The sequence below is a fragment of the Plectropomus leopardus genome, chromosome 21 (assembly GCF_026936395.1).
Source record: "Plectropomus leopardus strain MGB_pleo_1.0 chromosome 21, ASM2693639v1, whole genome shotgun sequence".
Lineage (NCBI taxonomy): Eukaryota > Metazoa > Chordata > Actinopteri > Perciformes > Serranidae > Plectropomus > Plectropomus leopardus.
Window position 1 is genome coordinate 951918 of NC_142196.1, and position 24928 is coordinate 976845.

Here is a 24928-nt window from a genome sequence, read left to right on the forward strand (position 1 = left end):
GGTGCCTGGTGGATGCTGAACTTGCTGCAATAAATTGGTTATTATGCAACCAAGTCGGTGTCCGTGGAGGTTTCTTCATCTTCCACACATCATTGCTACTTAAGAAACAACGACATTAGCTAGTTAGCCTTTGTGCGAACAGGCGCTATCCCTTTTGTAGCATGCTGCGTGTGAGCTGCCTTTTGAGCCAAACTACATGACTGACCAGTACATATCCTGTTCCTGTTCAGAATAAACGGCAGCATGAACTGTAAGCGAGTATCCTGTCCATCATTCAATACAACACAACGCAGAGTCCGGGTTTGAACCAGCCGGCTTCAGAAAAGTGCAGCTGCGCATGGTTACACAGGCAAGGCAAGGAAAGGCAAGTGCATTTATATAGCACCCTTCAGACACAAGGCAATTCAAAGTGCTGTAGAGAGGCACAGAAATTTAGATAGATAGATAGATAGATAGATAGATATACTTTATTGATCTCAAAACTGAGAAATTGGGGTGTAGCAGCGCCATGCAGTAAGAACAAGAGAATAAAGAGCACACATTATTAATAGAATATAAAGGAATACGCTTAAAAAAAACTAAGAGACTGTACATATATTCATATATACATGTGTAAAGTGCGGAACAGTATCTGAATAAATAAAAATAAAGTCAGCAGTGTAGAGTGACATGGAGCTAAGACCGGAGTTTAAAGAGCAGACAGAGGTGAGTTATTGTACAGATGAATGGCTTGTGGCAGGAAAGATTTCCTGTATCTGTCCTTTCGACAGCGAAGCTGAATCAGTCTGTTGGAGAAGGTGCTCCGCTGTCGGCCCAGTGTGTGGTGGAGGGGGTGCTCAGCATTGTTCATGATGGCGAGCAGTTTTTTAAGTGTCCTCCTCTCCACCACAGTCTCCAGCCTGAAACCCACCACAGAGCCAGCTTTCTTAATGATTTTATTAAGTCTGTTGGTGTCACTGGCTCTGATGCTGCTACCCCAACAAACAGCAGCGAAGAAGATGGCACTGGAGACAACAGACTGGTAGAAGATCTCCAACATCTTGCTGCACACGTTGAAGGATCGTAGCTTCCTCAGGAAGTAGAGTCTGCTCATCCCCTTCTTGTACACAGCGTCAGTGTTAGATTTCCAGTCCAGTCTGTTATTGATCACTACACCCAGATATTTGTAGGCCTCCACCTCCTCCACAGTCTCCCCCCGGATCTGTAAAGGCTGTGAAGACGTCCTCTTCTTCCTGAAGTCGATCACCATCTCTCTGGACTTGTTAACATTCAGCCTCAGGTGATTATGTTCAGACCACTCCACAAAGTTGTCCACCAGAGACCTGTACTCCCCCTCCTCTTCTTCTCTTATACACCCAACAACCAATGAGTCATCAGAAAATTTCTGCAAGTGGCATGACTTGGAGTCATACTGGAAATCAGTGGTGTATAACGTGAAGAGGAAAGGTGAGAGCACAGTCCTCTGCTGAGCTCCTGTATCACTGACCACCACATCAGACACGACACTGCCCAAGCGGACAAACTGTGGCCTGCCTGTCAAGTAGTCAGTAATCCAGGAGATCACAGAGCCACTAACACCCATCCCCCGCAGCTTCTCACCCAGCAGCACTAGCTGGATGGTGTTGAAAGCACTGGAGAAATCAAAGAATGTGATCCTCACAGTGCCTCCTCCACCATCCAGATTTATTGAAATACATTATATTAGTAAACATCAAGATTATATTCAAACATGTAAAGAAAAAAATGAAGGCTAGGAGGGGCAGTGGGTCCAAAAAAACTCAGACTTTTATTCTGGAGTCCTGTGTTCACTTAGCATCTCAATGTGATGTTTTTTCTATAAACCTTACCATGTGCCTCTTTTGCCTAAACCTAACCATACGTGCTCTTGCTGTCTAATCCTAAGCATGTGCTTTTATTGATGTCCCAGTGTTAGTTGCCATGTGCTTATGCTACCTAAACATAACCACGTGTCTTATTAGCTTCATTCCTGCCTGTGCGCTTTTGTTGACATTGCGGCATCAGTAGCGGCATCCCTGAACATCAACAGCAGACACAGAGTAAACTACATTCACAAAACCTCTAACTCTTCCTGCAAAACCAAACAATCATCTCAAAACAGTTCCGTCTGTGCTCAAAACCAAACAATGCTGTCAAATCATACCCCAATCAATCAAAATTAAATACACTTCTGAGCAGTCATTATACACTTCATAAAAAGTAATGGAAAACACAATGCTCAGGACATGAAGCTGTAGAAATAATGTTTATTTGTCACAGTAGGCTAAATACATTTTGCAAAACAAAAGAAATCCTGTGCATATAGTACTTTTATACAGTAAAAATAAGGTACAAACATATAAATGAGAAGTGCATTACAGTGTAAACTACAAAGTCAAACTCAAGTGCTTACAGTATCTACAATCATTCAGCCACAGCATCATGTCTGTGTGCTGGGTCAGGCCACAGGACTTTCTCCACATCACAGGCCACATTCTTTCTGTCCAGGCAAAGTAGGAGAAACCCCCTGGCATTCCAGATGCAGGCTTGGCATGCCTCCACACTTACTGTATGTCATCACAGGCTAGTACCATGGCCTGCAGGAGATTTTCCCTGGTGTAAGGGTGTTGGTCATAAACCTTCCACCACCATGAAGGGAAGAACTCCTCTATAGAGTTTAGGAAAGGGGAGTACGGTGAAAGGCAAACGATGATGAATTCCTGGTTGATGTTGAACCACTCTTTGACCTGGATGTGAAAACTGGCATTGTCCCACACAGTGACATAGACAGGATGCCCCATGTGCTCATGATCCTGCTGCTCATGCCCTAACACAAGATCTTGTAGATCAATCAGAAATTTCAGGAGACATTGGATGTTATATGGCCCCAAGGTGGCACAATGGTGGAGAACCCCATGATTACTGATGGCAGCACATAACGTGATATTGTCACCATGCTGCCCAGGGACTGCAACAATGGCCCGCTGGCCAATCATGTTTTGGCCTCTCCTTCTAGTTTTGATGTTTTGATTGAACCCAGCTTCATCCATGAAAATATATTCATGTGGTCTTTCCAAGGAATCCAGTTGAATCACTTTCTATACGTAGAAATAGATATAGTTTTTAAGTGATACAGAAAGACATGCTACATAGCTACATGCATTCCAACATCCCTACTACTTACAGCAATCAACACTGAATGTGTCTGGGTGTAAACCTACCTGTACATATTTGAATCTTTGCCCCTTGACCCTTCTGAGTTGCGCTCAAAGGGCACTGTACAGTTGCTTCATGCGCATTCTGTTGCATTTGAGGGCACGATCAATGGTAGAAAGGGTGGTATTGTTCTGACAGACCATGTCAACAACAAGGGTCTCCTGGTGTGGGGAGAATATAGGTACCCTCCCACCCCCACATGGCAGTCATGCAATTCTACAAAAAGAAAACATGCAGTGACAAAACTATACATGCAGTACTAGGCTTACATACTCATACTTTACTGTAAACATTTATGTAATGACAAAAAAAGGCAATTATCTGTTCTCTTATCTGGACACAGTGAATCTGCTGATGTTGGATTGTACTCTTTGTCTTTCTTCCCTCATTGTCATTCCATGGACAAGAACATGGTCTATCACAGTAGCTCGGATTTCTTCACAAATTACTCTTCTTTGTCTTACTCAAATTCACTCGCATGCACTCTTTCTCTGCCTCTAAGATTGTTTCTGTCCATTGTACAACCTTCAGCATCCAGTGCTCTCTGCACTGGCTTATGTTGGTTCCCTCACATCATTAGTCACAACTGTGATCAGTTTTGAGTCATTGTGTTTAAGCTGTGACACCTGTGCTTTAATTGTAACTTTTGTTACCTGTGCTAACCATTATGCAACACAAGTGCATCACAGTGCAAATGTGATTGCAAGTTGTGTCTAACCAAGTGAAAAGTGCTTATGGTTTTGCCAGAAGAGTGACTGATTCAATAAATAGGTTCAGGCCCCTGAGCATTTGGTTCAGACAATTAGGATTTAGTGTCTTAGCAACTGAAAATTAATGTAACGCATGCAAAAGGAACCTTTTGGCATCATGCGCTTACACCAAAAGCACTGATAAAACAGCACTATGTTATGACTCTCTTCTGTGGAACTGGGCTTTATAAGTTATACTGCATTGAATTGAAGTATTTCTTTGTTTTATGAGACAAAGTAAAGCTCCATTGCTTTGGAAGGAGGCATCTTATGAGCATTTTATAATATTTTCCTCAGGCATGTTTCTTGCAGGCAGTTCTACTTGGTGTACTCTCTTGCATTAAGCTGCAGATCATAGATGAAGGTTGACTGCCAACAAACCATTTGGTCTTTGTGTGGGCTGCAGAATGAGTGTGTGTGTGCCCATCTGGAAGTGCGTGGTACCAAGAGACAAACACACATACACATGTCCCCCTCACAAATGTGCACATATTTACAACTGCACATGTACTTTCACAGAGATGCCACCTCCATTCCTATTAAACCATGTTTCCATATTATTTACATTCAAAAAGACAGCACATTTACTGACACAGTGATGATTATGGGCCTGTAAACACATTTTTGCTTGACAAGTGATGTCTGGCAAATAAGCTGATATTCAAGGTTAAATGCTTCTTGTTTTGATTTCTGAACTCTGGACAAAGTCAAACTCTGACTGGGGGGAATGTGGGCAGGGCAGAAGAAGGAGGAGGAGGAACTCTCAGCCACACACACGTCTGTTTGTTCTGTATTATTCTGACGATGATGTCAGCTGTCACATCAGCTGTCTGTGAACACCAGCCAAATCAAGCCGTAAAAGACAATGCTTTTGTCAAGCTGCTGATTCGACAGTCAATAATGAACCTTTAAATACAACAAAAGAAAAGGGTTGTTCCTAAAAACAAACTATATGAGCACGTTCTGGTCATCCTATCAATAGGATGACTTTGTGACTTTGTGCTTATGGCTTGAAAAGTGCTCTGCAAAAAAATAATTATCATTGTGTGCCAATGTAAAATCATTCTAACCATTCACCACCATAGGTGATGGGAAGCTCCACCTGCAGGCAGCAGAAAATCAAGTGTAATTTCAGCAGTATTGAGTAACTTACAAATTAGAATAAATCTGGATAAATACACTAAGTAAAATTCGTTAGACATTTCATTTCCTGCATTAAGTTTGATTCACCAGTTTATAGTGAGAATGTCTATATTTCTGTAAAAAATAAATAAATAAAAAATTCAAGGTTGTCCTCTCTCGGAACTCTTCACATGGTGATGCTTGGTCGGTGACCTTCCATGCAGAAGTGTAAACATAAAGCAACCTTCTACATGCAACATGCATGGACGCGTCAGATGATAATGCAACCAGAAAAAAACAGTCGCATTAACCTGAAACGTTGAGAGACAGGATCAGGTAATATTAGTGCTGGTAACCATGTAATATAAGAAGAGTAAGTGCAAAAGTCAGGACTTTGATTCCTGTGTTTGAGTATGTTTTTCTATACTTTAACATGTGCCTCTTTTGCGTAAACCTAACCATCCATGACTTTGGTGCCTAAACCCAACCATCATGACAGTTCATGTTGTTGTGTGAACATAGGGACTATGCTGCTTCATCACCACCATGTGCATTTGTTGACATCACAGTAACACCATTATGGAGCATAAACAGCTGATGCACAAGCATACCTAAAACATCATAGGTTGATGCAGAAGGTCAGTGACCGACCATCACTATGTGAGGAGTTCTTAGTGAGAAATGGTGAAATGTAAGGTAAAAGGTTAAGATTCAAAGTAAAAATAAATAAATAATTGAAATAAAAAAAAGTAATTTATAATATAATATATAATATACTCAGGTATTCTATCAGGTATTCTATTATGCTTTCAAATATTTCACTTTTCCCATTCAATGTTGTTTCTGCAGAGTCAGCACACAAGATTTACCCATTCTTTTAGGTCGTTTTTAGTGTCTTTTGAATGTGAAAGTACACCTAATTCATATCAAAAATAAATTAATTCACTTATTTAATTCATAAACCCCTGAGTTTCAGCTCACGTGTTTCAACAAACTCATTTTCAAAACTTTCTGCACAAAACATATCCCACACACCCGTGTTCTCTGAGAAATCTAGATTTAACTTATAATATCACAAAAATAAACTCATAATTTCATGAAGATGAAGTCATAGTGTTTCAGGAAAAAAAAATCCACCTGCCCTACAGTCGGCTATGCATTACATTATTATTAGAATCCTCAGACGTGACAGACACAGAACCTTTTTGAGATTCTCTCTGGAGGAGGAGACGTTTAAGCAGCTGTGTGCTGCTCTGTATCAGAGGTAGAAAACTGGAACTCACTGAAAAATAAAACCCTTACTAAATAAAATACATGATTTGTCCCGCATTTTCATGCACAGAACTGTTATATGAGCATAATTCCAACAAGCTTGCTCAAATATTAATAAGGACAATTCTATCCTCCCCAAATATTGGTAGAGACATATCCATAATGTCCATATCTGAACCAACTCCTGACCATAGCATATCATGCATTCAAAGAAATGTCAGTGACTGTGTTTTCGTGGCCGATAGTCTTGCTTAGGGCTGAGAGGTTCAGACAGGGTGAGTGGGTCTGAAAGTAATAAGAAACAAACAATCTCTTTCTATGAAATGTGTTGCTCTATCTGTTAATCACTGTGATTCATCACTGCGCCAAACACCAAATTCATGGCTTTATCCTTAGCTAGAAAAGTCATGAGGTAACCATGTGGTTACAGATATGTCATGTCCTCCTCCTCTGATCCATTCTTATATACCACGTACAGTTGAAAAAGACATTTTCCAGAAACAGAATTATTTGACTCTACATTTAAATACCCCTTTTTATGTGAAGGGGGGGGGGGCAAATGGTATTTTTAGGGACTTTGATGGGGTCATTAGCAGTTAGTGGATGTCAGTATTAGCTGGTAATATAAATGGCCTCATTGTATGACATGCCATTCCAAATAGCTCTTAATGTGGCCCTGATTAGCCTGAGTCAAGGACAGACAAACTTCATGTAATTTATCCAGACAGGATCCGCTCATACATATTTGATATGTATGAACTGATATTTATTATTCATAGTTTCCAGATAGATGAGCTAAATTGTTCTCATTCCACACAGCACAAGTGCACTTGTTGGAGTGCAGGCCTTTGGATGAACACTGAAACGTGTAGCAGGACATTCTGTTGTTCTTCGTTGATGTAAAAAGTTTGAGGTTTTATAAACATCACGACCTCCATGGGATGGCATAGTATGCAGACAGAATGATGGGAGATTTTTTGAACTGGTTGAAATATACTAGGGCTGCACCAGTTTATTGGTTGGACATTGGATAGCTGATATTCGCCTTGGCGACAGCTGTTCGGCCTATTGATGAGGATGATATTCACTGATGACAGTTTTTCTGTTTGTGTCACATTAGTTTATAAAACAGACTTAACCCTTTGTAACTGGCATTGTAGCCACATGGTTGACATTGTTTGAGATTAAACTGCAGTACCAAAAACATGGAAGAAACTCAGTTTTCTGTAGCCTATAAGTGACACTGAGAGTTGAAGTCATGAGAAATCTTATTTTATTTCATGTTATACACGCCCTAAGACTTTACTTTAATATATTTTGGTTAAATGGTACAAACATTACATTATGATGTATCCTCATTAATTCGTGGAAAAAGCTCAGTTGAGTTGCCCAATCAGGATAATGATAAAGCTTAAGCTTTAGACCATAATGCAACATTAATCACCAGTTGCCTTTTTACACTGAATCATTTCATATACATATACAGTATATATATATATATATATATATATATATATATATATATATAAAGTTCAACTTCAAACAACTTTATTTTTCTCAGCAGGGTAATTCAGTTTCAGTTTAATATATATAAACCCATTTACTTGTTTCTTAAAGTGATGGAGTTTTATTTAGCAAAAGTAACCTTGATTTACAAAGACAGGCAGTTTTTACCACACATTTTATGCAGATTATGTTACTAGATTTATTATTATTTCTGTTTATTTCGTTCTGTTTATTTTTTTTAGTTACTTTTATCGTGATTTCTATTATATTACATTAACTATTGTAATTTAAAAAAGCCATTATACTATGAAAACATTTTGAAGGGTTTTTTCTTAATACATTAATGCATTTTGTTAACATATTCTATAGTCTATAATGTTTTTATATGACAAAACAATGCAACTTTTGTTACACAAATGATGAAAAAAAAACAAACATTGATTTCTGATGTTGTCATGTTGTCAAAAGGAAAGAGAAAGAGAGAGGGGAAGAGAGGGGGAGAGAGGCACAGCAATAATAGAAACAGATGCATGTCATATTACAATAATGATAGGTGTGAAATTATTAATTGCACTCTATGATGATGTTGAGGGAGATGATAAGAGTCTCATGGACATGTTGAAAGGGAGGTGTCCAAAGGCAAGATCACAGCATCGGCGCAACCAGGACCAGACCACAATCAGGGTGAGTGGGGGGCACAGTATCAGTACAGCCACAGCATGAGCACAACCAAAGGCAGGGTCACAGCATCAGCACAGCTATCACCACGATCAGGCACAGTCAAGGTTACAGCCAGGATCCAGGAAAACTAGGAAACAAGGGAGCAGGAATGCTCCCAAGAGGCAACAGGATTAGCGTAGTGCAATTCAACAGACCCAGGCTCCGTAATCGCGAGCCCCAGGTAGTGAGAGTACCACATGGCTATCACAGATGTGAGGCTAAGCTAAACTACTGAGGCTAAGCTAAGCTTGCAAATGGCAATGCAGTTAACAGACATGCATGATTTCCGATGGCGGCATTGAGAGAAGGAAAAGGAGCTCAGCGTATCATAGGAACTCTCACGGCAGGTTAACCTATGTCAGCCTAACTATGGACTGATCCAGGCAGCCTGAGCCAGCCCTAATTATAAGCTTTATCAAAGAGGAAGGTCTTAAGTCTACCCTTAAAAGTTGAAACAGTGTCTGCCTCCCTGACCGAAACTGGAAGATGGTTCCATAGGAGAGGAGCATGGTAGCTGAAGGCTCTGGTTCCTATCCTACTTTTGGAAACTTTGGGAACCACAAGTAACCCTGCATTTTCAGAGTGCAGTGATGGTTGGTAGTGAGGGTTGGTAAGGAACTATGAGCTGCGACAGAGAGGACGGAGCCTGACCATTTAGAGCTTTGTAAGTAAAGAGGAGGATTTTAAATTCAATCCTGGATTTCACAGGGAGCCAGTGCAAAGAAGCTTAAACAGGAGAAATATGATCCCTTTTCTTGCTTCCCGTTAAAACACGAGCAGCAGCGTTCTGCACCAGTTGGAGAGACCTAAGAGATTTGTTGGGGCAACCAAATAATAGGGAGTTACAGTAATCCAGCCTAGAGGTGACAAATGCATGTAATAATTTTTCAGCATCTGTTTGGGACAGGATATGTCTAATTTTTGCAATGTTATGCAAGTGAAAGAAAGCTGTCCTTGAAGTTTGTTTTATATGGGAGGCAAAGGATAAATCTTGATCAAATAAAACTCAGAGGTTCCTTACAGTTGTGCTAGAGGCCAAGGTAATGCCATCTAGAGAAATTACATTGTTGGAAAAGGAGCTTCTGAGGTGTTTGGGGCCAAGAACAATAACTTCAGTTTTGTCTGAATTCAACATCAGGAAATTACGGCTCATCCAGGCTTTTACATCCTTAAGACATGTTTGAAGTCTAGATAGCTGATCAGTTTCATCTGGTTTCATAGATAGATATAATTGCGTATCATCAGCAGAACAATGGAAATTTATAGAGTGTTTTCTAATTATATTGCCTAGAGGAAGCATACATAAGATAGATAGATAGATAGATAGATAGATAGATAGATAGATAGATAGATAGATAGATAGATAGATAGACAGGATTGGAATTTTTCTTTCACTCACAGCATAATTATACACACGCCCTGGATATTTCATAGTGCTTTTATTCATTTATTTATTTATTTATTTTTTCAAACCTTTACAGGACAGCAGACAGCCAGCACCCCTGCCAAAACTAAAAGTGGGACAATGCCAGACACAGACATAGTAGGAGTTCTCCAGGGGCCAGGAGAGAGCAGTACCAATGACAAAGTGACTCCGGTCTAAAATGCAAATGACTTGCTGGCTGTTACTGCCCCACAACTTCACTTTTGGAGCATCACCTGCCCCTGCTTCTCTTGAGGACCACTGTTCTGAGGGGTTTAACTTCTTAAACCCTCTAATTAAAACCAGAACCCCTCCACCAGGATCTACACCACCATCCTCATCCAAAAGCAGATTATTGAGAATTTAATTGAGGAAATTATGTGTCCCACACCATCTGCAACCTGGTGTGTGTGGTGGGATTCTCAAAATGGTGACAGAATACAATGCGTTTTTATATACATGCGTGTGTGTGTGTGTGTGTGTATGTGTTCGCAGTCCCATTAATGCCTGTTACTAACTTAGCATCTTTCGCACAGTTTCTGTGTTTACTCATCCTACAGCTTCTCATTCATCATGGTTACACCTGCTACCATTGTCCTGCTTAACAATCACAGCTATTGTTATTTATCATTATTATTATTATTATTATTATTATTATTATTATTATTATTATTATTATTATTGTTGTTGTTGTTGTTGTTGTTGTTGTTGTTGTTGTTGTTGTTGTTGTTGTTGTTGTTTGTTTGTTTGCTTGTTTGTTTTGTTTTTTTGCTCTTACTTGTCTATATGTCAATGTCATATTTTATCAAAAACCTTCTGCTGCTATTTCAAGTAATGGAACAAGATTAAGGTGATGACTCATTTAATTCATTAAATATAATTTGAATTAAATTAATTTTTTAATTGAATTTAATAATTCATATTTGCCACTTAATTAAGATGAACAAGTTGTTGTGGTGATTTTTTTTTCTTTTCTTGAAATGCATGACAGAAAAAGTTTATCCTGTTTTAATTAATTAATCTATAATAATCATAATAATGACATTAATAATAAAATATTGATAATAATAATTATTATTATTATTATTAGTGGTATTCTATTGTTATTATTATTTATTTTATTTTTATTTTTTTGCCATGCATCTCTCTCTCTCTCTCTCTCTGTCTCTCTCTCTTGCTCAACAAATGGTTGCCCAGTTCTGTTTGAGCTCTCTGGCTCTTCAATAGAAGGGTTTTTTTCCCTCCACAGTACCCAAGTGCTTGCTCATGGGAAATTGTTGGCTCTCAGTAAATTAAAGTGCATGGTCTAGAAGTGTCATGAAATAACTTTTGTTATGATTTGGCACTATATAAATAAAATGTACTGAACTTCATATCAAAAACGTTTTTTAATACAAAAATCCATATTGAAGGAAGAGGTCATTCAGTTGGTGGTTTACAGTTTACAGTGTAATGCTGTATCTAACCTGCATGTGGACACAAAGTCATACAGCAAATTACTGTTTTATGTTAACTGTTGTTTTGGCTCCAAAAAGCATCAAGATTTTCGTGATTTACTGTATTATGGAAAATGGTTAATCACTGTTGGCTGTGTTTTCGCAGCAATTTTTTTTAAAGGTTATTTTTTGGGCTTTTTATTGGCTTTAATTAACAGAACAGTTTAAGCAATGAAGGGGGGTGTCACCCTTCACAGCAATTAATTACGTTGTAGATCCATAGGGACAGGGACTAAATCAAAAACCTTTCTATTTTCATTTAAATTTTATTACATCATTGTTTCTTGAAAATGCTGAGATCTGGAAACATTAGTGGCAACAACAACGTCCAACCGAACCAGAGTCTAATAAGGGCTATGTTTACACAGGTTGTAAACAAATCATTAATTTACCATGATTATTCAAAGCATGGAATTGTATTTATGTCAACAGGATGAGGACAGTGTTAATCTTTGTGAAAGGAACGATGCCCAAAACTATATATATAACAGAAGCAAGTTGTAAATCTGGAAACATAAATCAAAATAGTGTGGCTGAAATTTAAAAAAAAAAAAAAAAAAAAACCTACATGTATTTACATACATATATTTCTCTGAAAATAAATAATTCCAGTGAGTTTATTGACCTCTGTCTTTGAATGCAGGGACAGTGATCTGTGATCGAGTCGGGTATCTTGGAGAGGATGGCGGGCTGAGTGTCCTTTAACCTGACATGTAGCTGTTGTAAACAAAAAGAAGGTGCAGGGCTGGCACAGCAGCGGAGCAGGCTTTATAAAGCGTGTTCATGCTATCTAAGCGTTCAGACTCCTCATGGCTCATGCTAGCAGAACTGAGATATGAATGGTGTGAAGATAAAGTGCTAGCTGTCCCCCTGTCACAGTGGAGGTGTGAAAAAGTAGCGCTTGTGGCCGGACACACCTTCTCACAAACCATCAACCAACATAACATCCGCTCACACACTTTAATGATATGCTTTTAATATGAATGGGCAGGTGTTCAGTTTGAGATGACATACACCAACAATGATTACCAAAATGTCATTTTAATTTTTTTATTTATTTATTTATTTATTTTTTCATTTTAGGAACAAAAAATAACAGAGTTGGTGTCAATGCAGTATGAAGATAAAGGAAGAAGACTTCTGAAAGACTATTATGAAAATTTCACAAAGGAACAAGTTATCCAAATAACTAAAATATATATGCATATATATTGGACAATCATGGCTATACTAAGGAACAGCAGATTGTCTCATCTATTTATCTGTCTATCTTTCTATCTATCTATCCATATCGATATGGACAGATAGACATAGACATTTATACAGGACAATCAGGCATAATGACGCTGCTGTCCATCAATCCAACCAACCTTCATCCATTATCTGATTTTTTTAGACTATGTATCCACCTTTGCACTCTCAGTCTTTCTCTCTCTCTCTCCCTATATATATATATATATATATATGTGTGTGTGTGTGTGTGTGTGTGTGTGTGTATGTATACATATATATATATATATATATATATATAGTTTCAAAAATAAGAATATGAGGGACTGTTCTTGATTAATCAGAAGAGAGGGATGGCTGTATTTGTTTTTAACCCTCGCCAAAGCTATTTAAGAAAAACATGCCTTTCAAACCTACAAAACTTTGGTGATTTTTTTTTTCCCAGCAGGTGTCTGGGTTAAGCCCCCTAATGTCCTCAAATCCTAGAAATGCCCCTGCTGTGGAAATATTATTTATATAGTTACCATAGCCATGTTTAATATTGGCTAGATATTTGTTTTACAGCAGAATCACATTAAAAATATTTTACAAATATTTCACAGGTGTACAAATGTTTTCCTGCTGGAACTTTGCATTTTAAGGCAGCACACACTGATCTACAGGCTCCCTCATTTGGATTTTATTGTTAATGTTTTGAGGAAGATTTATGCTTCATATGATTTGATGTTAGTTTTCTCAATGAAAATCATGTAGAGGACCCTTCTTATGTTTGTTTTTTACCCTGTAGATTATTCTCGAACCTCTCTCTCTCTCTTTTCCTCTCTCATTAATGTTCTCAAGAGGACACCACACACACACACACACACACACACACACACACACACACACACACTTCATCTTTGCTGCATAAAATACATATCTTGACAGCAAATCATGGACATGTGGAGACTTCTCCAACATTCTGAATGAAGCCTCCAGATCAAATCTAACACACTTGCAGAGAATTCAGGAACAAAGCGTGCAGGCTACTCTCGTCTTTTTTTGGAACATGTGTTTTATTTGTTGCATAAAACAAATCTGGGACAAAGGTGAATGACGCAAACGTGCACTGTCCCACAACACAGCAGCCCTCCGACAGCCACCTCCACTCTGAGAACAATTCACCAATAACAGGTATGACTCAAATCTATGATGCTTCTTCGATTTATGGTCAGACCATTCTGGAAGAAAAAAGAAAGAAAAGCGAGAAAGGGCAACAGCTACATGGGCAAAAGCAATCAAGATTATTGATATGAAAAAGACATTTTCACCAGAACTCTCCTCTGCGGAACAAACCGCAGGCCGAGATAAACTCTGTACATTCATTTGACTCAGATTCAGTCGCAATAAATTGAAATGTCTGAAATATCTGCAGCGGGAACACTTCGCCTAATCTGCTTTCATTAATAGTGAAGGAACCTCCTGAACACAAAGACCTGAGTATACGGCGACGTTATTACCAAAAACACCTACAGCAATATGAACGGCTGCGAGTCCACAAAACGCGTCCACACCGGGAAAAATACCTGCTTCCCATAAACATACAATAACTATTTACATATTTTCCAAGAAACTTACAATCAAAAAAATAGAACATCCAGCATCGATTATTCATTTTACAAATTACATGATAATAATAATAATAATAATAATAATAATAATAATAATAATAATAATAATAATAAGGTGAAGTCATCTGAGGTGGGACACTTTTTGGTAGATTACCTAGAAAATCTCATAAAACTCTGCAAACTACCTTAAGTGTTACTTTCAGAGCTTGTTATGGTTTTCTGCTATATTTCTAAGAAGAAAATAGGCCTATGTTGCCTAACATAATTTAGAAAGGTAGAACCATCAGGCAGGTTAAAATATTCACTCTAATGATGTGTTCAGGTAAAATGGGGAAATCGTGTTTGTTTGATCGTTAAATGATAAAACAGTTCAGTCATTAATTCATTAAATCATGAATGTAACCTGCAGATATTCATTTTGTCCAACTGTGCTGCCATGCTTTCCCTGTTCTTTTGCTGCTTGTTTCTTTGGTGCCATATTGTCTACAGTGATGGCTTGTTCTGGAGTATTGCGGCTAACATGGACTCACAGCATCTTTAATGTCTTTAGGCAACAAAAATACTTAAATGTCAGTAATATGACAGGCTGGTACACAATAGCATAAATCATTTTATGGCACTTGGTAGCCTAAAAATATGCTGTTTTCACTTCAGAAAAAAATGTCCAATTCTAGCTTAATTTTTGTCCCATTCTACCTGAGTGCATCAGACGCACAGAACCATTTCCCATAAAAGCAAAGAGTGCTGTGAAACTATTTTGATTGTATGTCAAACATTTAAAAAAAAAAAAAAAAAAGCTATACGCTCAATCATTTTGTTCTATCGCTATTATTTTAGCTGCAGGACTTTTCTTAGCATCATAAAAAAAACTACATGCCACATGGCTTAGCCTGCAAGTTCTGTGACCAGTGGATTTCGGAAATTTTGGTTAAGCAACTAGCAACTACTTATCTGTAATCAATAAAAATGATTTTATATAAAGCAAATTTCTAAGAACAATGCAATAACATGTTAAGTTGCTAATATTTGAAGAGCCCAAGATATAAAACCTAACTTACCTGATGTCACAAATTACCTGACTTCACCCTAATAATAACAATAATAATAATAATAATAATAATAATAATAATAATAGCCTAATAATAATAAAAGAGATGCGGACAGAAAGGCTGCGCCTGTGTGTGTCTGCTGTGTATTGCATAGTTCCCTGCCTTCTGTCAGTCTAAACACTCCAGCTTTAACGAAAACATATCCATCCAAACCATTTATCGCTGGCGCGCGCGCATCGGCCTGTCTCTGTGGATGATCAATGAATTGTCGTTCATCAGAGGGACGCAGCAAAACATCAAATAGAGTCCACATTGATAGTGTAGTCGGTATCAGAAGGATGACAGACTTAAATCTGTTAAATCTCCGTGTGAGGCTCGTTAACTGTGGAAAGGTTTGTTTAATTCCTCCTGCACCTGGTAAAACTGGCCTCGCAGGTGGATGTCATAGGGGCCGATCTCTGCGGAGGGCCCCTGGCTGATAGAGCAGTACCGGAGGCCGTAGTGACAGCTACGCTCCACCGGCTCCTCGTGCTTGAGCGAGAAAATCCCGTTGAAGTTGACGGGGGGACTGAGGGTCCCTACTGTGTCCAGCGGGCTGGACGTGTCCGGAGAGGGACTGTCGTAAAGAGCATCATAGGGACCGAACACAGAGCCGAAGGGGCGCATGGGTCTGTCCGCCGAGCCAGGACCCACCGTCTCCATCCCGGGGTGCTGATAGGCGGGGTACCGGGAGAACGAGTCCCCGCCAGGTTCCGACAGAAAGCTGCGGGAGCTGAGCTGCAGACAGCCGGCCACCAGGTTGGTGGTGGGCTGGGACAGACCCTTACACAGAGTATGCACGAACGTGAGCAGGTCGGGCCTCTTCCCGGTGCTCAGGATCTCACTGAGGGCCCAGATGTAGTTTTTGGCCAGGCGGAGCGTCTCGATTTTGGACAGTTTCTGCGTCTTGGAGTAGCATGGGACCACCTTCCGCAGACTGTCCAGCGCCTTGTTCAGACCATGCATCCGGTTCCTCTCGCGCGCGTTGGCCTCGATGCGCCGCAGCCGGACACGGTCCAGTCGGGCCTGGCTCAGCTTCTTCTTATGTGAATCTCTTCGTCTTAGGCCGCCCGCTTGTTCCTCCTCCTCTTCCCCTTCCTCCTCTTCCTCCTCTCCGCAGTCCTCTCTCCTGGACTCGGCCGTGTCCTCCGGGGCTCTGCCAGGCTCGGGCTTCACTGCTTTCGTTAATTGGTTAGTGGTCCAGCTGGTCCTGAAGGGACTGCTGGTCTGCGTGGAGGGCGGCTTATCAAAAGTCAGCATGTCGTCCTGCACGAGCCTTGGACAGAAAGTGAAATGAATATTAGACATACAGATCACATACAACTTTATAAAACCCAAAAAGGAATGACCAATGATAATAATAATAATAATAATAATAATAATAATAATAATAATAATATTTGATATATGCATTAAAAAGGGATACACTTACACATGCACTGTCAGAAAAAAAAAAAAAAACTAAAAAATCACCACAAGTTTTGCATCTTCAACCAAGAGGTGAATATGAAATGTTTGATTAAATGAAATTATATATATATATAAAAAAATTAATTATTCAATTCACTTCAATTCAGTTCCATATATTATTTTTACTTGTAGTGGCAATACCAGGTTTTTAGATTGTTACTGTTGAAGTAATGTCAGAAAATCTGAAAAATATGACATGAGATCACATCAGACACAACTTCAGCCTGATGGTATAAGAGAGAACACAGCAATTCTGGAGTAAGGTGGGGCAGGATACAGCATACATCCATGTGATGAGAGAATTCAAATCAAGCAGCCTACTGTCATCCAGCTCCTACTGAACACAACCAGCCCACCTCTTTTTATGAGCAGCCTATCTTCTCCTTCAGTCAGAGCAGTCATGCTCACACAGATATCTGATCAAGGGTGCTCCATGTCAGTAGACTGTTGAGCTCCTCACCCAGTGTTGCTGTTAGATTCCAGAGAACATCCTCATGAAGCTTCCAGACACACAGACAGGCTTCAGCTGCAAATATCAGTCCTCTTCCTCTTCCTCCCTCCCTCCTATCCTCTCTTCTCCTCCCCTCTGTCTCTCTTTTTCTTTCAGCAGTAAAGACCTTGATGCCATCTGCTACTGACGTCACCGGGCAGGTTAGCTCTCCAGGGATGCTCTCTCTCTCTCTCTCTCTCTCTCTCTCTCTTGGTGGCCCTCTGTCTCTCAGCCTCTCTCTCTCTCTCTCTCTCTCTCTCTCTCTCTCTCTCTCCCTCTCTCTCCCAGTGTTCTGGTGGCAGTGTGGGGATTCAGAGCCAGTCTGCTCCCTGGGGACTGGTTTGAGTTTGTAGATGAAAGTCTGAGCAATGCAGCTCGCTCAGTCACATGATCTGGTGAAGTGATGATACTGGTGGATTGGTTCTTCTCATTGAATCAGCTCACTGTGCTTTTTAACACGCACACAACTTCTGCTTTATCCATGAAACAGCCAAATGATCCCTCCAAAGTAGACAGAGCAGTCCAGGCAGCCACATTTGTTAAATTCTCTCATAATAGGATGGACACAATAATGCAACACCTTTACAACACATTTAAATTCAAGGACTGCATCTTAGACAGATTAGAGGCTCATCAGCTATAGTCTGTGGTGCTTTATTGCCGGCCATGGAGCATTATGGGTTATTTGGACTCTATATTACCTTTAAAATTGGTGTGCAAAATTGTTTTCTCATCTCGTCCAAATCTGCAGCAATTTGTTAGGTTAACAAATTATATAAAAAACTGAATGTGTAGACTGTTGATTCCGATTTGGAAATGATTTGATGATGAGCTGTGAGCCCTTCCTGACATGAGGACCACCCTCACTGTGATATTCAGTAGGCCACCTGGGACCCTGACTTCCTGTGCAGACTTTCCTTTCAGGTTCTGAAAAATTCCTCCTCTCCATTCAGTCCACCAAAATCATTCAAAACCCATTAAAACCATCAAAATGTACTGCAGCACAGTACAACTGGAGAAGTCACATTTGCTCCTTAGACACAGCTATGACAGGGATCATCAGAGCTCTCTCTGACCTCCACCTCTCTCTCCTCAGATGCTGCCTCTGCTGTACACGTCATGCACCCTGTGCATTTGTACATTTAGTTCCTGCAGTATTCAACATTTGGAATCTCAAATGACGGCATTTTAAAACGCCTTTGTTGGATTGTGTTACATTTTTGGTATCAGAATTGACATGCAGCCTTTCACTTCACCTTTTCACAACAAGAAGAAATACTTTGTTATTTTTAAGTTTCAACAACCTGAAGAATTTGAGGTATATGTATGTAGTCCCAAACTCTCCAAAGCTTGGAGAATAATCTGTGAGCCCAAAAAAGGGACACAATGTGACATTACATCTAAGCATAAGAGCAAGAAAGGAAATCTGACTATAAGAGAGAACATGAGGTATAGCCTTTCTATGAATGGAGTGGTTTTGATTGAGGCTTTCTCGCAGAATTTCAGGAGCAGGACCACACCTCAACCAAGTCACTTCCTGCATAAATACGTCTATCCCACACATCCTGTTCCATGCTCATATTCATTGCTCCTCCCTCCCATCTTGTTCTTCTTTTTCTTCCTCTCGTCCTCTACATATGCTCCTGAGGGGGTTGGTCATGCCTGGGCGCTACAGTAGCTTCCTCACAAAGTATTTGACAAAGCGGATGAGCTACAAGCAATCAAAGCGTCGCATCAAAATTTTTTGTTTAATAAAATCATTAAACACATTTTGTTGATAGTGTGGTCCTTGCTATTGAAATATGAATAAAACATTGCTGAGTGTCAATAAAATGCTTGTTTGCCGTTTGACAGTTTGTCACCTTATCCATCCAAACACATTCACAAATAATTCTTCTGGAACTTCTCAGTTTGTATTTGATTTCCAAGCAGCTTTATCAGTGGCTAAAGAATACCTACAACATACCAAAATACCTCTGGATATAATCCCTTCAGCCAGTCAGAGCACTGAGCGATGGATGAATTTAAACAGACCGCAGCATGCAGAGATGAGCTGTGATGATAGCATCCATATGTCTGTGAATAACTGTTGACATTTTCACTATTGGAATTTGAAAATTGTACTTCACCAGAAAGTTCAACATCAGCTGCAGCGATCTTGGTTGTTTTCTCTATACTAAACTAAGTTTATGCTCTCCATAGTGTCCTGAGTCCAAACCACAAATAATATCATTAAGTATTTTGCCTTAAGTGTAAAGAAACCACAAGTTCACTGTATCGATGCAGCCCCATATTAGACAGTTATAACTGGCCTAAGCGAGCCAGGTCGGCTGGAAATTTGGTGAAACAGGAGAGGGACCAGACACATCTGCCAGAGCAAAGACACAAGCATAAAATGTCCAACACTACTAGATTCAGCCCATTTTAACTCCCAACCCCTTAAAAGACATAATTTCGTCAGTGGATCCTTTGCGGGGGGATGAGACACACAGGGCAGCAGCTGTGTCTGATGCAGTGGGCAACATCTGTAGTATGAGGAGCAAGAAATCCCATATATGGGTGTAAGGGGAGATGGATGGGTCAAACAAACTCCAGACTTTCACCTGCAAGCCTGCTGTTTGTTTCCAGTGTGAAACAAGAAGTCAGTGGAGTTATTTTAACAAGTAGTGTGCTAGAATGTGTAGCATGCTACGCTAAAGATGTATGCCACATGCCATATGTCACGTGATTAGCTGCAGGACTTTTCTGGCATTAGAGTACATAATAACAAACATACTTATTGTAAACCAAACCATGATGTTTTTTTTCAAAGCCTTAACCATGAGCTTTTGTTGCCTAAACCAATGGAAGAAAACCTGAAAACCAAGTGTTTAGAAACAGGATGCACACAACACCCAAAAACTGTAGGCTAACATTTCCTGTGAAAACAAGAATAAATTGACACTCCATCCCTGAACCTCCAAATATGATACAAGAGGGTACCTACCGCATCATATTTTAATGTGTAGGTCCAGTGACAAAGTGGTGGGATTTGACAAGGTGAGAACATGTTGAAGATTTCTATACATTTTGCAATAGATATTCACGGTTCTTATCTGCAACCACCAAAATGCATCAGAGCATTTCACATATGCGGTGTTGGGTTGTTAGTAGCTACATGTAATTAAATTACAAGTGTAACTGTAATTTGTTACAATTGCTTAAAAAATATCTATGAAAAACAGTTACTAATCAAAATGTTAGTGATTACAAAGGGCTTACATCCAAATATATTCTTTTCAGTACAAAGCTTATATGTTTAGCAATTAATCCTTTGCTGTGCATCTTTCCTTTTTTGAAAGGATTTATTTTGGATTTTTTGTAATTCCACTTTCCAAAGCAAAACTTTGTGTTACTAAAATGGAATCACACCCAACACACCAACTCACAGTGAGAGCAGATGCATGGTTAACCTTTATGTCCTCTGCAGTAACATCCACCTCAGTCCCACAGAGACAGAGCTGCTGTAGTGAACCCGCCCTCCCCGCATGCCTCAGCTGGCATGCAACATCTGATGAGTTGAACTCCCATCTCAAACTCATCACTTCACTGCACTAACTGCACAACCAAATATGCAAATTCATATTAATTAATTACTCTGTAAATTAGTTTTCTGGCTTTTGGGGATGGCAAATAATTGTGCAGCAAAAATAAGACAAAGAGGAGGCACCATCCCATTTTGTTTGCAAAAAGGAAACACACATACACATGAAGGCATATCTCAAAATAGCAGGTGAAAAAAAGGCCTATGACCCACTGACATGGCTGTGCATGGAGGAGCCAGTGGACCTGAAGTTGCCAAGAGTGCATTTCACAGCCTGTTCTTAGCAGTCCTGCACACACTGACTTCATTATTACATTCTCTGCTCTATAGACGAGTGATGGGAGGCCGGTCTGTAAATGATGCTGCTGACGTTCACACCATGTGGCTGAGCTTACACCCTCCATTTTTATTGGCAGCAGAGGCGCTTAAGTGTACCACAAGAAAATAGTCATTTAATAAATGTGGAACTCTCTGTAGCATCTGATGTTCTTAGAACTGTCAGTATATCAGCCTTTGATATTCAGTCATTTCAAGTCAACCTCTAAACTTCCCCAACCATCACTCTATGTAATATTCATTTAATATTACAGTTATTGAGATCAGTGTAGCGGGCCTGGATAGTGCTATAGAATTTTCCATTTATCTGGTGTTTAATAAATTTATTGTAAACATGCTTTAAGTCAATAAAATATGCTCTGAGGATTTCTTCTTGCTATATGTATTTGTTACAATACAAAGACATGCTGAAGACTGACGAAACCAACCAAAAACTTCAAACATTTTGCTCTTCCGTCTGCAAACACAACATGAGCCTCTCATGTTTGTTGAATGCAGTTCATAGACTGTGCTCATGAGGCTGATCCCTTTTGGCATCCCTTGGGTCTCACTCTTATTGATGTTGGGTTTAAAATAGAATAAAGCCACATAGATGGTATTTTGCGAGATTCAAAGCATCCATCCTTCCATTGTTGTCTTCTTATCCAGGGACAGGTCACAGTGACAACAGGCTGAGCAAAGTACTCCAGATGTCCCTCTCCCCAGCGACACTTTCCAGCTCCTCCTGGGGGACCCTGAGGCATTCCCAGGCCAGATGAGATATATAATCCCTATCATGTGTTCTGGGTCTGCCCCGGAGTCTCCTACCAGCTGGATGTACCTGAACACCTCTAAAGGAAGGCGCCCAGGAGTCATCCTGATCAGATGCCTGCACCACAACAACTGGCCCCTTTTGATGTGAAGGAGCAGCGGTTCTACTTTGAGTTCCTTGCAGATGTCACTCTGTCTCTAAGGCTGAGCCCAGCCACCTTATAGTCAAAACTTATTTCGTCTGCTTGCATCTGCAATCTCATTCTTTTGGTCACTACCCAAAAGAAATAACTGAAGAGAATCTCTGCACACCTGAATGTGACGGGTGTGTCTGACAAGGGTGCAATTTATAGATCAAGAGAGAAACTCCTGCATACTGTCCTGCTTACTGCTGACATATTTACTGAATGAATAAAACAACGTTTCGGTCCAACAGACCCTCATTGGGTATGAATACCTGATCAGGTATGAATACCTGATGTTTATAAAGTAAATACCCAAAGCACATGACTTAAGGTGAGGGTGGCAACATAAATGGACCGTAACATTGAAAGCTTTGCCTTCTCACTATAAGCATATTTTATTAACAATCTGCTCATAATTGTAAATAATTTTGAAATTTTAAATGTACACTATTTAGGATTGTCAGTTACAGTTTGTAAAAATACTTTCCAATTAAAGTGAAAATAAAAGAAAACCCAAGATTTACTCCTTTTGCCTCACTATATTTACTTTTCTTTTCAGTGATGTTATGTTTGCCTGCTGCTTATGGTCTGGCACCTGCTCGCTGCCTTTTTACTCACGACCTCACCTGAGTGCCCGAACAAAGAAAAAAAGAAGAAAGTCTGAGAATCTTGGCAGAGAGCTAACTTGTACATACCTGGGACTACTGCTGTCATTCGACTTGGGTGCATGCCAATTGTACACTTTCCTATTGTGTTAAAAAGCCGGATGTTAGCGGGTTCAAGCAGGGTTTTTGTACAGTGGAAAAGAGGCTAAACTGTCCACATCAGAGCACTACCCTCTCAAACCAAATCCCATCATACACACAGGAGGCACAGTGGAAGTGTTGCCTTGGCTCGATTCCTGCTCTTTAAAATCAAATGCAAGAACTGTTCAACCAGCACCAACCCCCACTATGCTGAAACAATTAGTGTATAAAAAAAACACGCAATTACCTCTGACAAACACACACACACACACACACACACACACACACACACACACACACACACACAGAGGCTTTACATTTCTTGTTTTAATGTCTCACTGAGGAGCCTGTGGGTGGGAGAGATCTCAGTATGGCAGTGCAACAGTTTAACTGCTGCTTTTACAGTGATGGCTGCACACACACAATTTGTTGAGGACTACTGATGCTGTAAGAAGGATGTGCCTGGAAAGAAGGAGAAGATGTGGCAACATACTGATAATGATAATGCCCCTGTTAACACTTTGACACTGAATAGAGACAAAAAGGTTGAGTTCATAGAATCTAGACAGTCACAACACACAGCCCACAATCCAAGTATGTTCACTGGACAGCTCTGCACCACACACAGTCCAATGCCAATGTTCAGTTCCAATGCAGGAAGTTCAGCACATAAGTGTCACCTGCATCATAAGCCAGTCAGATAATCAGCCCAATGCTGATTAGTAAATCACTTTAACCACCTATATCTCTATCTTATCTTATCTATCTTATCTATCTATCTTATCTATCTTATCTATCTATCTATCTATCTATCTATCTATCTATCTATATGTTTTTATATAACTTGCTTGTAGACAATGTGACATTTCATTAATGTTTATCATATTGGTTAGGTATGTTAAAAAAATCCGAAATGTTTATTTTCAATAAAACAACCAAAAATGCATGCAACAAGCACTTAGTGTCCACAGTTTTCTCTTTGTTGTTCTTTGTTCTGATTGGTTGGCCATTGGCACAGTCCTCCTGAGCCACACAGATGATCCAAAAGGCCCATCTGGCAGCCTGCTCAGGCTGCTGATTAGTCATGTCTCAGCCCCCTGCACCCTGCCCACTCCCCTACTGACTCCCTTGGGTGTAATGCCACCCACATACAAGCTGTGCATATGGCAACCTCCCCTAAGAAGCTTCTTGCCCCAATCTGGAACAATGTGAACCACAGATAAAGTCATTAAAAGACTTTTAGTTCTTTATCAAGTCAGAGTATCAGTTGGGATTGTGTGACTGCTAGCATCAGCATCAACACTTTATCAATATTCCGTCCCTTTCTCTTGACCTTCTAAAGGCAGGGTTCCTCCAGGAGATGTGAAACGTAAAACATGATCATTTAATAATTTCAAGGCAATTCAAAATTTAGAAATTGTTTTTTGTTGAAATGATTTGACTAAACAACCAATAAAAACTTAGCAATTCTTGTTTCTTATGTCAAATTTTCTAGTTGACAAAAGCCAGAATGCAAGCAGCCCTCAGTGCCTCCTTTTTACTTAACGTACATTCTCTGGAAAGTGGAGTGGCAGAAGTCTACTCTCGGCTGCATGTTCACTTGTGGTTATGGCAAACAAAGCCATTTGCAGGCTCTCAGTGACATCACCCTTTCAAGATGGCAACGTCCATATCTTGAATATTTTAACCTCACTTCAGCATAGCAGGGGTAAATGGGGGCATGTTGTCCATCTTTCTATACAGTCTATACTTGTCATTGATTCTTTTTGTGATATTCATTGAAAGGATCCCAAGGAGCAGTTGGGGGGGTAAGTGTCAGGTATGGGAAGAAAAGAATGGCATCTCTGCTTTTTTTTTGATGTGGCTCTCAGGGCTTCCCCACCATGACCTCCAGCATGAGTGTCAAGCAGCCAGGAAGAGAGTTGGTACCTCCAAGTCT

The 24928-nt window shown here is 39.9% G+C and overlaps 1 protein-coding gene across 2 annotated transcripts; it reads right to left on the reverse strand.

Annotated features, from left to right (window-relative positions):
* Positions 1-13624: 13624 nt before the first annotated feature.
* neurod6a (neuronal differentiation 6a) lies at positions 13625-17494 on the reverse strand. Of its 2 annotated transcripts, none has more exons than XM_042510819.2 (2): positions 17360-17494; positions 13625-16705 (listed from the first exon to the last, which is right to left on the reverse strand). In XM_042510819.2, the coding sequence occupies exon 2, from the start codon at positions 16687-16689 to the stop codon at positions 15769-15771; it is 921 nt and encodes a 306-aa protein (XP_042366753.1). In that variant the 5' UTR covers positions 16690-16705; positions 17360-17494; the 3' UTR covers positions 13625-15768. The 2 variants fall into 2 exon arrangements, with proteins under 2 accessions (XP_042366753.1, XP_087928376.1); XM_088072250.1 differs by having other exon boundaries at positions 17256-17491.
* Positions 17495-24928: the final 7434 nt, after the last annotated feature.

Bases quoted from the DNA above. Each gene is read 5' to 3' on its own strand.
- neurod6a (XM_042510819.2), bottom strand. From the start codon at position 16,689: ATGCTGACTTTTGATAAGCCGCCCTCCACGCAGACCAGCAGTCCCTTC.